At 36.8% G+C, this 14,219-nt stretch overlaps 1 protein-coding gene across 4 annotated transcripts in view; it reads right to left on the bottom strand.

Annotated features, from left to right (window-relative positions):
* Positions 1–14,219, bottom strand: part of LOC103104949 (zinc finger protein OZF-like) — a 42,489-nt gene that overhangs the window by 20,467 nt on the left and 7,803 nt on the right. For 2 of the 4 annotated variants that reach the window (XM_056812955.1, XM_007477694.3), the window contains 2 exons: positions 4,740–4,866; positions 3,880–3,975 (listed from right to left, as the gene is read on the bottom strand). In XM_056812955.1, coding sequence (XP_056668933.1) covers positions 3,880–3,975; positions 4,740–4,866 — 223 coding nt within the window. The remainder of the gene's footprint in view (positions 1–3,879; positions 3,976–4,739; positions 4,867–14,219) is intronic. The other 2 variants (XR_008915440.1, XM_056812961.1) reach the window with 2 other exon arrangements.

Here is a 14,219-nt window from a genome sequence, read left to right on the forward strand (position 1 = left end):
ATTTTTCCATGCTTACATGATTTATGATTCCCCCCCCCTCCTCCCCTTACCTCTACCCTCCTGGAGCTGACAGTAGAACCCAGTTCTACTGGGTTATGCATGTATCATTGTTCAAAATGTATTTCCATGCTATTCATATTTGCAGTAGAGTGATCTTTTAACATCAAAACCCCAAACATATCCCCATCAAACCACATAATTGATCATATTCTGCTTTTCTACTATCACAGTTCTTTTTCTGGATGTGGATACCATTCTTTCTCATAAATTCCTCTGGATTTTCCTGGATCATTGCATTGCTGCTAGTAAAAAAGTCTATTACATTCAATTGTGCCACAATGCATTAGTCCCTGTGTATAATGTTCTCCTGGTTCTACTCCTTTTGCTCTGCATCAATCCCTATAGGTCTTTCCAGTTCACATGGAATTCCTTCAGTTCATCATTCCTTTCAGCACAATAGTATTCTATCACCATTAGATACAATAATTTGCTCAGCTATTTCCCAATTGAATGGACATCCCTTAATTTTCCAATGTTCTGCCACTATTAAAAGTGCAGATATAAATATTTTTGTACAAGTCTTTTCCTTATTATCTCTCTGGGGTACAAACCCAGCAGTGGTATAGCTTGATCAAACGGCATTCTTTTAAAGCCCTTTGCACATAATTCCAAATTGCCTTCCAGAATGATTGGATCAATTCACAACTCCACCAGCAGTGTATTAGTGTCCTAATTTTGCCACATCCCCTCCAACATTTATCACTTTCTTTTGCTGCCATATTGGCCAATCTGCTAAGTGTGAGGTGGTACCTCAGAGCTGTTTTGATTTGCATTTCTCTAATCATAAGGGATTTAGGATACTTTTTCATGTGTGTGAAAAGGAAACAAGACTGACAGTTGGTGGGGAAAGGGCAACTGGGAGTAGCAGTTGGGTCTTGTGACTAGCACTTCCTTCCTGCCGGTTTTACTTCCCTCCTGGTGTGGAGGAGAGAGGAGCTCGTTCACCCAAGTCTTGAATTAGGAGTGCCTCTACTCAATTCAGCCCGAAGACACAGGCCCAATTGGATCTGAAGGTTAGAACTTTCCTTGGTTGCTTGCTGTCTAGTGCTAAGATTCTGAATTTGACAAGGATAGCACAGATATAGAGTAGACGGGAGGGGGAAGAAACCCTCCACCAGCCTGTGGGGCCTGGCCTCAGCTCCAAAAGCTGAGGAAGACTCCAACCTTATTTAGAGACAACACTCACCCCTCTTTCCTGATAGCTCTCCAATCCAAACTGGTTATTAAGCTTTATTTTATTTAAATTCACAGTCAGACAAGTGGACTATCTTTTCTGGGGCATAGAGGGAGCTGAACATCAGTTCAGTCATTCAATGACAAACAGAGAAATGAGTCAAATGTATAAGAATATAAGTCATTCCCCAATTGATAAACGGTCAAGGGATATGAACAGGGAGTCCTCAGACAACATAACGAAAGCTCTCTGTAGTCATGCAAAAGAATTTCTCTAAATCATTCTTAATTAGAGAAATGCAAGTTAAAACAACTTTGAGGTGCCTCTCACACCTATGAGTGGCTATTTGACAGAAAAAGGAAAAATGACAAAACTTGGAGGCGATGTGGGAAACCTGAGACCCTAATGCACTGTTGAGAAAGCTGTGAACCAATTCAACCATTTTGGAAAGTAATTTATATCTTTTTATATAGCTCGAAAGGGCTATAAAACCATACATGTCCTTTGATATAGTAATACCAATACTAGGTTTGTATCCCAAAGAGATAGGAAACAGAAAGGGGAAGAACCTATATGAACAAAAATATTTAAAAGACCTCTCTTTGTAGAGACAAAGAAATAGAAAATGACAAATAAGAAATGACAAGTAGGATGTAAAGATTAAAATTTAGGGGAGACTGGGGCAGGTGGAAATTAGTTTCTATCTGCAAGGAGTATTATATTTTTTAGAGGTTTATTAAGGATTAAGGATTAAAGAATATACAAGTAAGAAACATGTGCGTAGGCCAGAGGCCTAGACAAAATAACCTCACATCATGGAAGAGACGCCTCTGCTCCAAAACGGAAGTCCAAAAAGAGCCCCAAAAACCTTTGCCACCAGCTTAAATCCTTCCTCGATCTCGGCCCACCTCAGAATTGCGTGAGATTATAAAGCATTTTGGGGAAGTGGAGCAAAGGCTTGTGGGGATTGTAGTCCTGTATTCGAGTCTATTTTTTACAAGGAGGAGTTCAGAAAAACCTGGAAAAACTTACACAGACTGAAACACAGTGAAAAAAAAAGAAATGAAATAGGACAAAAATACCTTTACTCTGTAATATATGGTTGACATACGAATGAAAGAAAGGAAAGACTATCCATAAAAAGTAGATGACTTTTGGATTGTGTAAGTATAACCTTAAAATCAGAGGTGAAAAAAAGATAAAGGAAAATTAATTAATTTAGAGTGAGAAGGAGAAATAGTGGCATCAATAAACAATAAAAAAGAAATATGAAGAGAGAGGATAATATCATACAATTATTGCCATAAATTCTTCCTAAAAATCCAAAATATCTACTTTGTAAAGAAATGATTCAAATCATAAGAATAAGACATTGTGTTGAGAGAAATTCATCCCCTCCCCCTCCTGGAGGGCTGACTGGTTGATCAACATTCCTCACAGAAAACGTTTGTGTCAGTGAATGTGAATAAAAGAAAGTGGGTGGATACTTGGGTCTTTTGGCATGGACCACTGGCTGGAAGAGAGAGGTGAGGGAGAGAGAAAAGATGCTGATAGAATAGAGACACGTGGTCTGAGAACTTAAGAGTAAGGAAGAGATTTAAATCTCTGCTTATCTACCTTTTCTATTAATAAACTATGAAAAATAACACCTGGTAGATATATTAATTTTAAATATAACAACATAGAGGAATTTTTGACAAGAGAAATTAGGAATGATCATCTGAAACATTACATAAACTCTGGTAATCAAAGAAGTAAAAATGAAAACAATTTGGAAGTATTACCAATTAGCTATCAGATTAGCAAAGATACTTTAAAATGAAAACAAATTTTGACACTGAATTCAAAATAGATAGTTATTAAGCAGCTGATGTCATTTTTCTGAAAAATAACATATGGATATATCATTGTGCTTTTTTAAATATAATTTCAAAACATAAAGAACAAGATGACATATGAAATGATATACTGAATAAAGAGGAATTAGATTAAAATTAAATATTTTTGAAAAGAAGAGCAAAGTAACAAGCATAAAAAGAAACTGAAGAGAATATCAAAAGGAGCAAAAAGGATATAATGTGAATATTTTAATATTTGAACTTATTTTATTTTCTTATTTTTTATCCTTATTTTCTATGTAAGAATCAATACTAAGTATTGATTACAAGGCAGAAGAGCAGTAAGGCCTTGGTCACTGGGGTTAAGTGACTCTACCCAGAGACAGAGCTAGGAAGTGTCTGGAGCAACATTTGAACCCAAGAACTCTCATCTCCAGGAGGAGCTCTCTATTGACTGAGCCACCTAGCTTCCTCCATGTGCTTATTTTAAAAGAGAGAATGAATTCTTGCAAACAAAACCAGGGAATGCCTGCTTAAGATAAGATAATCTTCAATGAACAGAGGAGATAAATACTCACCCCAGACTGAGGCAACAAATTTCTTTAAGAATGAAGGCACACGTGAATAAAAAAACATCACAAAGTAACTTTTTGAATTTAAAAAAATGAAACTTTAAAGTCTCAGCTCTTCTCAACAGGTCTGATAAGCCTATATGAGAAGTATGACCACTCTGTTCAACCTTTGCCTTAAAATGAACAATAGGACTGTATTTTCCAAAGACCCTCAACTTGCATTTTAGGTAATCACCTGGACAGCTGCTTCTTGGAACATCTGGCTTTGTTATCCAAGATATTTCCTTCCCTTCCAATTGGCAGATCATATCTGGTTTGGAAACAGCAAATCCTGTTATTGAAAATGAAAAAGTTCTAGGAACAATCATCACAGAAATACATCATAAAACAGATGCAAACAGATGCATGAAATAATCTTCACTACTCTCAGAAGAAAGGTATGAGAATGAGGGTGTAGAATGTATCTTATACCATCAAGGGCACTGCTTATATAAGTGATTATGCCTGAGATTGCTATCCCCCTCAAATGTCCCCAAACATGGAGGGTGAAATGGACTGGTTGCAAGGAGTTGAATTTTTGTTGTTTTCAGTGGAGGGGCAAATGAGAACTTATATTTTAAAAACCCTATAAAACTTAATTAAAAAAAAAACATTCAGAACTAGTGCAAGCAGTTCTTGGAAAACAAGTAGCCATGTTAGAAATACTTCAAGGGCAGAAAAAAGAACACTGAATTATGTTCTATATCATGGAACAATAGGTACATATGGTATATGCTTTAGGAAAAATATTGCATTTGACTCACTTTTTGCTTAGGAACATTTTTATATGATGATCATTATACAAAAATTAAACAGAACATCTTGGATCTGAAGGAAAAGAAATGGGACATTCTCAAAGATAACAACCAATACAAAAAATAGTTTCCAGGCATACTAAACAAAGACTTTTCCCCTTAAAGCAAGGGGCATAAGTACTATGTCTCTTGGGAACAAAAGAATTAGGATTAACTTCCTTTTCTATGCCAAAGAATGACTATTAAATTCTTGAAAGCCTCCAGTATTATAGTAAAAGTCCAAAGGAGTAGCTGTTCTTACCCAAAAAGACCAAGTTCCTATAATTCTCTAGCATTACATCCCTGTACAACTTTCTCTGTGATGAGTTCAAGTATCTCCACTCTTCCCAGGTGAATTCCACAGCCACATCCTTGAATGTCACTGATTCCTGAAACACCAAAAAGATTTGTGATTAACCAGGATAGCTCTAACTGTTAGTTAAGAGTTACAATATTACAAGTCTACAATATTATGTGAGAAAACATTTACAGCTGCAAAGGGTCTTGGAGGACCATTACTTTCCAAATCATATAATTAGAGCTGGAATAGACTTTAGAATCAACTTGTCTCATTATACAAATGAGAGAAATATGGCCCAGAAAGGGAAGTAAATGTCAAAATGGGAATAAATGCCAGCTCTGCAATGCCCAGGTCCTCTGGACTCCAAATCTAGAACTATTCTCATTGTACCATGTTGCCAGATCCTTTCTCTATAACCAAACCAAGGCCACAACTAAGTTCATACAAAAACATAAATCAGAGAACTCTTGGGGGCAAAAAAAAAGATAAACAAATTGAATTTTCACCAATAAAAGAGAGGTAGAAAGAATAGCAAATGAAAACAAGACTATTTTTTTTTAAATATTATTTTATTTGGTCGTTTTCATACATTATTCACTGGTAACAAAGATCATTTTCTTTTTCTCCCCTCCACTTCCCCCCCCCCCCGCCTTTCCCTCTCCCATAGCCGACGCATGTTTCCACTGGTTATCACATGTGTTCTTGACTGGAACCCATTTCCCTGTTGTTGGAGTTTGCTTTATAGTGTTCATTTAGAGTCTCTCCTCAGTCTTATCTCCTCCAACCCTGTAGTCAAGCAGTTGCTTTTCAGCGGTGTTTTTCCTCCCACAGTTTATCCTCTGCTTGTGGGTAGTATTTTTTTTTTAGATCCCTGCAGATTGTTCAGGGAAATTGCATTGATACTAATGGAGAAGTCCATCACCTTCGATTGTACCACAATGTATCAGTCTCTGTGTATAATGTTTTCCTGGTTCTGCTCCTCTCGCTCTGCATCACTTCCTGGAGGTTGTTCCAGTCTCCATGGAATTCCTCCACTTTATTATTCCTTTTAGCACAATAGTATTCCATCACCAACATATACCACAATTTGTTCAGCCATTCCCCAATTGATGGGCATCCCCTCATTTTCCAATTTTTGGCCACCACAAAGAGCGCAGCTATGAATATTTTTGTACAAGTCTTTTTGTCCATTATCTCTTTGGGGTACAAGCCCAGCAGCGCTATGGCTGGATCAAAGGGCAGACAGTCTTTTATCACCCTTTGGGCATAGTTCCAAATTGCCCTCCAGAATGGTTGGATCAATTCACAACTCCACCAGCAATGAATTAATGTCCCCACTTTGCCACATCCCCTCCAGCATTCATTACTTTGCATAGCTGTCATGTTAGCCAATCTGCTAGGTGTGAGATGATACCTCAGAGTTGTTTTGATTTGCATCTCTCTGATTATAAGAGATGTAGAGCACTTTTTCATGTGCTTATTAATAGTTTTGATTTCTTTGGCCGAGAATTGCCTGTTCATGTCCCTTGCCCATTTGTCAATTGGAGAATGGCTTGATTTTTTGTACAATTGATTTAGTTCTTTATAAATTTTAGTAATTAAACCTTTGTCAGAGGTTTTTATGAAGATTGTTTCCCAATTTGTTGCTACCCTTCTGATTTTGGTTACATTGGTTTTGTTTGTACAAAAACTTTTTAATTTGATGTAATCCAGATTATTTATTTTGCATTTTGTAACTCTTTCTAATTCTTGCTTGGTTTTGAAGTATTTCCCTTCCCAAAGGTCTGACATGTATACTATTCTGTGTTCGCCTAATTTTCTTATAGTTTCCTTCTTTATGTTCAAGTCATTCATCCATTTTGAATTTATCTTGGTGTAGGGTGTGAGGTGTTGATCTAAGCCTAATCTTTCCCACACTGTCCTCCAATTTTCCCAACAGTTTTTATGAAATAATGGATTTTTGTCCCAAAAGCTGGGATCTTTGGGTTTGTCATATACTGTCTTGCTGAGGTTGCTTGCCCCCAGTCTATTCCACTGATCCTCCTTTCTGTCTCTTAGCCAGTACCAAATTGTTTTGATGACCGATGCTTTGTAATATAGTCTGAGATCTGGGACTGTAAGACCCCCTTCCTTTGTATTTTTTTTTCATTAATTCCCTGGATATCCTTGATCTTTTGTTCTTCCAGATGAACTTTGTTATGTTTTTTTCTAAATCAGTAAAAAAAATTTTTGGAAGTTCCATGGGTATGGCACTAAATAGATAGATGAGTTTGGGTAGGATGGTCATTTTTATTATATTGGCTCGTCCTACCCATGAGCAGTTAATGTTCTTCCAATTGTTCAAGTCTAGTTTTAGTTGTGTGGAAAGTGTTTTGTAGTTGTGTTCATATAGATCCTGTGTTTGTCTCGGGAGATAGATTCCTAAGTATTTTATTTTGTCTTGGGTAATTTTGAATGGGATTTCTCTTTCTAGTTCTTGCTGCTGAGCTGTGTTGGAATTATATAGAAATGCTGATGACTTATGTGGGTTTATTTTGTATCCTGCAACTTTGCTAAAGTTGTTGATTATTTCAATTAGCTTTTTGGTTGAGTCTCTAGGATTCTTTAAGTAGGCCATCATGTCATCTGCAAAGAGTGATAATTTGGTCTCCTCCTTGCCTATTTTGATGCCTTCAATTTCTTTTTCTTCTCTAATAAAACAAGACTATTATTATACAGTAAGAAGTGGCAAATATGTGGAATTCTGAGAAGCACTGGAAGATGTGTATTAACTGATACAGAGAGAAATATGTAGAACCACCAGAACATTATACACAAAGACAACAATTAAAAACTTAAAAAAAAAAGTAGATGAACAGAATAGTTGAAAAAAAAGTTACTACTTTTCATAGTCGAGAAGATAGAGAATACTAGGACAGCATGTTTTAGGAACTGCCAAAAAAATTCACCACAATGGGTAGTTTTGAGTTTCTTTGATATAAAGGAGGGCAAAACATGGAGGGTGTGGGAATTACTTTTCCAGAAATGAAAGTGGTGAAATAGCAGAAAGCATTATAGAAAAACTAAAACAGCCATTTCTAATTACTCCCCAACCACTCATTTACCAATGAATTCTAGGAATGTGACAGATTCAAAATCATTAGCCTAGGCTTGGCAAAATCTACCCTTAAGTCTTTGAAACTTGGCACAGTCCCCTATTCCAGTTCTGTGGCACCTCCCCTGACTTCCAAGATCTTTCAGACATATGATAAAGACTGAGCAAATATTAGAGATGTTTTTAGAACAGCTGGATCCTGTCTGTCTCCTTTGACTTTGTCTGTCCACTTCCTGTTGACACCTTTTGGGTTCTTTCCTTTTGAGGTCAATGATCATTTCTCAAATAGAAAACAAAAGCCAAGGAAGAGTTTAGTCATTTAACCTTCTCCCAGGCATTCCTATTTATCACCAACATTCCATTCTGCTCTATAAAGGGTCTTTACTATGATCTGATCTCCTTTGCCTCCAAACTAGATTTTAAAATTCTTTTTGTAATGATAATATATCATCATAATCAGTTCTTGGAGGACTCTGTTATCTCATCACTATCTTTTCCCCACTGCTATTCTATTTTTAATTCATCCTCAGCTAATGGTATTTAAAAACATTTTTATTATTATGATTACTTATGACTCACTTCATTCAACTCTTAAAAATTACAGCTGAGTCTCTAACAGAAGCCATCTGACACATAGCTTTGTGTTCTTTGTACTTCACTCCTCACTCTCTAGTTTAATTCACTTTAACACAAACATTTCCCCCCAAAACAGATATGAATCAAGCACTCGAATCCTAAACCCCAATTATAAAATGGGGAGGGGGGACAGCTGGGCAGCTCAGTGGACTGAGAAGCAAGCCAAAGATGGGAATTCCTAGGTTCAAATCCGGCTTCAGACACTTCCTAGCTGTGTGACCCTGGGAAAGTCACTTAACTCCCACTGCCTAGCCCTTATCATGCTTTTGCCTTGGATTACACAGTATTGATTCTAAGGTAGAAGGTAAGGGTTTAAAAAAAAAAAGGTATATCAGGAGAGAGGACCACCCACACCAAAAGGGATTATTTCTCATTCTTTCTCCTCCAGTCTCAGGACCACTCATAACAAAAACATCTATTTTCTAGCACTCTCACTTACCCAACCTATTGGAAAAAGCAAAATCTTTGTAACAATTTCCCACACTGCTATATCTAAAATGTGTCAGTCACAATGGATGCCCTACAAATCCATTCCATCAATGTCAGAAGTTGGCAAGCATGTTTCATCACTAATGCACTTGGAAAATAGTCACTGTGGTGATAAGAGTTCTTAAAACTTTCAACATTGTTTGTTTTTACAAATATTCTCACTGGATAAACTTTTCTCCTGGGTGGTTCACTTCACTCTGCATTGATTAATAAAAGTCTTTCACAGATTCTATGGAAAAAGTTTCTTTGGCTTAGTGGTTAGAGAGCCAGACCTAAGGATGGGAAGTCCTGGGTTCAAGAATGGTCTCAGACATGTCCTACCCTGGGCAAGTCAATTAATCTTCATTGCCTAGTCCTTAACTGCTCTTCTGCCTTGGAGCTGATACTTAGTATTGATTCTAAGACAGAAGGTAGGGGTTAAAAAAAGTTGTGGTCATGGTTTCTTTTAATACAATGTTTTCTATCACCTTGTATCCCATAACATGTTCAGTCATCTCACAACTGATGGGGATTTCCCCAATTTCCAATTTTTGACACCATATAGAAGCTGCTGTACATCTGAGCCCTTTTCTGTTAATATCCTTAGACCTAATGTGGTATTACTGGGTCAATGGGTATGCAAAGTTAAGAAATTTTCTCAGCATGGTTCCAGCTTTCCTTCAAAAATAGTTGGCTGAGATCTCAGTTCCATCAAAAGTGGATTAATATGCCTGTTTTCCCACAATTCCAGCAGGTCAATTTTCTGTCAATACTCAATCTGATAAGTGTGATGTGGAACTTCAGAGTAGCTTTAATTTGCTTTTATTCCCACTCGCTATATGTATTTAGATAAGGGAAATTACATATAAATAAAATTGAATTTATTGACAGAGAAGGGATGAATGGGGAAAGGAAAATGGGAAAGTGTGGTATCTAATTATTTTATCTACTAATTAAACCCACTATCTAATATCCTAACTAAATACATAAATTCCTATGGGTAAGTCCAAAAGGGAACCAAAATCTCACAAAGAGTCCTTGATGTAAAAATGGAGATTTGAACCCCGGACTTCAATTTCCAGAAGTCCTTGGTAGCTCCCAGAGTTCCCCATAATCCCAGGTGAGGTCCTCACCTGGGCCGAGAACAGAAATTGTATTTAAGCTGACTCTCCACTGTGAACACACAGGCCAAAATGAAACCAATCCATGTGGGATTGATGAACTTCTATGCCAATATGGAAGGAGTTGAAATTAATGTGGACTTGAGGTTGTGACGCTTGACATATGTTAAGTCGTAGGACTTCCTTGTATCTACACTCTTTGTGAAGTACTCATACAAGTACAAAATTTGACTATCATGCTGGCTCCCTATATTCCTGAGAATGACAAAAAAGTCAGACGAGGGAATGACGCTTCCCTATCAAAACAGAATTCTAATTCTTTTCTTCTTATATTATGGCAATTTCCTGTAGTCTTGGCTACAAATGGCTAAGTGAAATATTACTGCATTCTGTCCTACAGACTTGTGGGACAGAAATTACTTTAAATTGGACCTGTACAAGGACCTATTTTTTCCCCTTATGTTTCAGATTATTTTTCTATTCTTTTGATAAATGACTCAAACACCCCCATAACTCAACATTGAGCTAAACTGGATGTTTTTTTAACACTTACTTCAGGGGGGATTGTATTTTAATTTAAAATCTAAGAATTTTGACTTTTTTGTTTGAGATTGTATTTTTACATAAAATCTAAGATTTTGATTTTTGTTCGAGAAAAGATCTTCAAGGAAGAAGCTTGTTAACTCCAAAATCCAGAGAATGAATTGTTGCAGAAAGATGCCAGAAAAACCAGACTATGTAAAGAAGATCAAGAATGAACTTTGGATATGGTTGATTGAACTGAAGTTTGATTTAATGTTTATTGTAAATGTACACATTTATGACAAAAGAGACTGCCCCTAATTTGGCTTTCTGTCAATGCGCCCAGCAAAACATTGGTTTTGCTTTCTTTCTTTTCTATTTCCTCCCTCACTAGTCTATTTTCCTCTTAGAAATTTGAATATTGTGTATATCTATAGTTAGAAGTGCATTTAGGATTACAAGACGATTATGTTAAATGATCAATGGGGAGACTAGTCTCCCAATGATCATTTAGGGGGGATTGTGAACCTTAAAAATTCCCAGACCCTACTGCATAAGATTGGATTAAGACCATTCCCCATTTGGGCAGTGAACTCTACTTAGATCAGGAATGTGAGAACTCTACTTCACCTACTTAAGTCTTCCCTAGGGGAAGATAAAGTTGTAAACTCTTTTCTGAACAATGAAAAGTACTTAAACCCATACTTATAATAAGGCAAAAAGTTCTTAAGATAAGCACCTATAAAGGTCAAGCAACTTGTGAATTTACAAGGAACAAAGAGCTGAGAAACTTACTCAGGGCTTTCCTGGTGTGAATTACTCAAAAATTTACACCTTCTTAGGTGTGGACTAAGATGGTCTGTCCTTTGAAAAAATGTCTACTGTGATTGATAGATATAAGGACTTAGGGGAGGTGACATAGGAGAAAATGCCCTTTAAATAGGAGCTCAGATTCATTCAGAGAGACAGTCTCTAAGGAGGGTGTTGTGAGAGAGCTCTGAAAACAGTCTCTAAGGAGGCTGTTGAGAAGAAGAGTCTCTAAGGAGGCTCTGAAGACAGTCTGAAGAAAGCTGACTCTAGCTGGAACTCCCTCTGAGGAGACTCTCTCCCACTGAATCCTTGCTTGGACAAATCTTGTGGTGAGTGATTAAGGACTGACTGATCTCTCTCTTAAGACTCAGGTCTAGGCCATGTTGGCTTAAGGTCCTTCATACTTATTCCTTTCTTTTTCTCTTTCACTCTTTTTTAAATTCCTCATTGTATTAATTAAATTCTCTATTTTATTTGCATGTGGAAGTAATTTGGTAGGATCGTTGTCTATTTTTAAAAATAGGTGATAAAGTAATAAAACAAATTGTTTATGTCTGATAGAATTTATTATTTATTCCGTTAGATCCTAGAGGGGTTTTCTTTTCTTTTCTTTTTTAAACCCTTACCATCTATCTTACAATCATTACTGTGTATTGATTCTAAGGCAAAAGAGCAGTAAAGGCTAGGCAATGGGGGTTAGGTGACTTGCTCAGGGTCACACAGCTAGGGAGTATCTGAGGTGAGATTTGAACCTAGGACCTCCTATCTCTAGACCTGGCTCTCAATCCACTGAGCCACCCAGCCGCCCAAGAAGTTTTTTTTTTTCTTTTCATTTACTGTACAAGCTTATCTATAGATTTTAAAATTTCTTTTTCTAATTTAAATGGTTTACTTCTGGATTTGTTAATCTGGACATAAAAAACACATGTATAATTATCCATCCATTATATAGATTGTCAAGGTTATTGCCATATAACTGGGAAGTGTAATTTCTAACAACTTGTTTTACTTCATTTGATATAAATTCACATTGTTCCTTTTTTGGCACTCATGATTCTAAATCTAATCTTTTTTTTTTTTAACCTTGCCTTTCATCTTAGAATCAATACTGTGTATTGGTTCTAAGGCAGAAGAATGGTAAGGGCTAGACAATGGGGGTTAAGTGATTTGCACAGGGTCACACAAGAAGGAAGTGTCTGAGGTCACATTTGAACTCAGAACTTCCTGTCTCCAGGCTTGCTTCTCAATCTCCTGAGCCACATGCTGTACCCTCCTCTTTTTCTAAAACTGTCTTTTCCTATCACTTGAGGGATGAATGGAGGAGCAATAAATTATTCCCAAAGCTTTTCTTTACAAAGGTCTCAGGCTTATCTAGCTAATTCTTTATTTTCCATCAGCTATTCTGCTTTGTTCCACAGGAAGCTGAGAACCACCTCTCCTCCTTTTCAGCTTCCTTTGATGTATTGCATTCCTTCATTAGACTGAAATCTTGAGGACAGGGGTTGTCTTTTCTTTTTTCATTTCTATCCCTAGCACTTAGTCAATCCCTAGCATATAATAGGAACTTAATTATTATGAACTATTGACTTACTGAGCTTCATGTCCAATTAACTTAACTTTTTTTCCCTCTTTTATAAATAAGAGCATATGACATATTAGTGTACTGTTGGTAGAGCTGGGAATTAGCAGAGCCACTATAGAAAGCAATTTGGAATGACAAAAAAAGAACATTCAACATTATAAATTCTCTGACCTAGTCATAATACCTCTAGCTGTATGTATTCAAAGATATCAAAAACCAAAAAAAGAAAAAAGATTCATAAGTACAAAAATATACATAACAGTGCTTTCTGTAATACCAATGTCCTCTGAACAAAGAGAAACCCATCAACCTGGGAAAAGTTGATCAAATTTAATAAATATAATGGAATATAACTGTGCCACAAGAAATTAGGAAAGGAAGATTTTCAGAGAAACGGGGAAGACTTGTATGAAGCAATGAAGGGGTAAAATAGCAGAACCAAGAAAACCATTTACAAAATTATTCCAACAAACACTATCCAACCATGACTCCTGTAAGGGGTAAAAATTAGGGGTTGTTGACTGAATATATTATTTTAGTGATCGCCAGGGATTAAAATTCAATCGCAATGTAATACTCAAGTCAGTTTGGGATTTTTATGGTGGTTTAATTACAATAGAAGGAAGAAATTAAGAAGAAGAGAGAGAGGAAAGGGAATTGGACTGCTCTGGCAAGTCAGATAGGAGTTGGAGGTCAAGGAAAGGAGGAATCAGTCACCTCACCACCAAGCTGCAAACGTCAAAACCCACCAAAACGCCAAGAATACCAACACAAGCTCCCAATGTGGAAAAAGCCCAAAGTTTACGAGAGAGCAAGAGAGAGCCCAGAGAGAGGAAGTGACATGAAATATATAGACCATTCTTTACATCACTTCCTGCATCTCACATGTACCAATGGTAGCTTAAGCTTGACTGAGGACAGTCCAGGGGGTCTGTCAGTTGTTCTCGATTTGTCACATGCTAGCACATATCAGTCATAGGCCATCCTCCTCAACACTTAATCCTTAAGTAGGGGTGTATACATTCCTGGTTGCTAGAATTCTAAAGACTAAGCAGGGTGGAGTAATCTAAAATTTACACTCCAAAACAGATAGTGAAACATACTACTCATCTGCTGACAGAAAAGTGATGATAAATGAGTGGATTTGTTTTTCATGACTATACTGCATGGCTATAAGCATTGGGTTTTTCTCTCTTCCTTTGAGGAAG

This window comes from Monodelphis domestica, chromosome 1, assembly GCF_027887165.1.
Source record: "Monodelphis domestica isolate mMonDom1 chromosome 1, mMonDom1.pri, whole genome shotgun sequence".
Taxonomy (NCBI): domain Eukaryota; kingdom Metazoa; phylum Chordata; class Mammalia; order Didelphimorphia; family Didelphidae; genus Monodelphis; species Monodelphis domestica.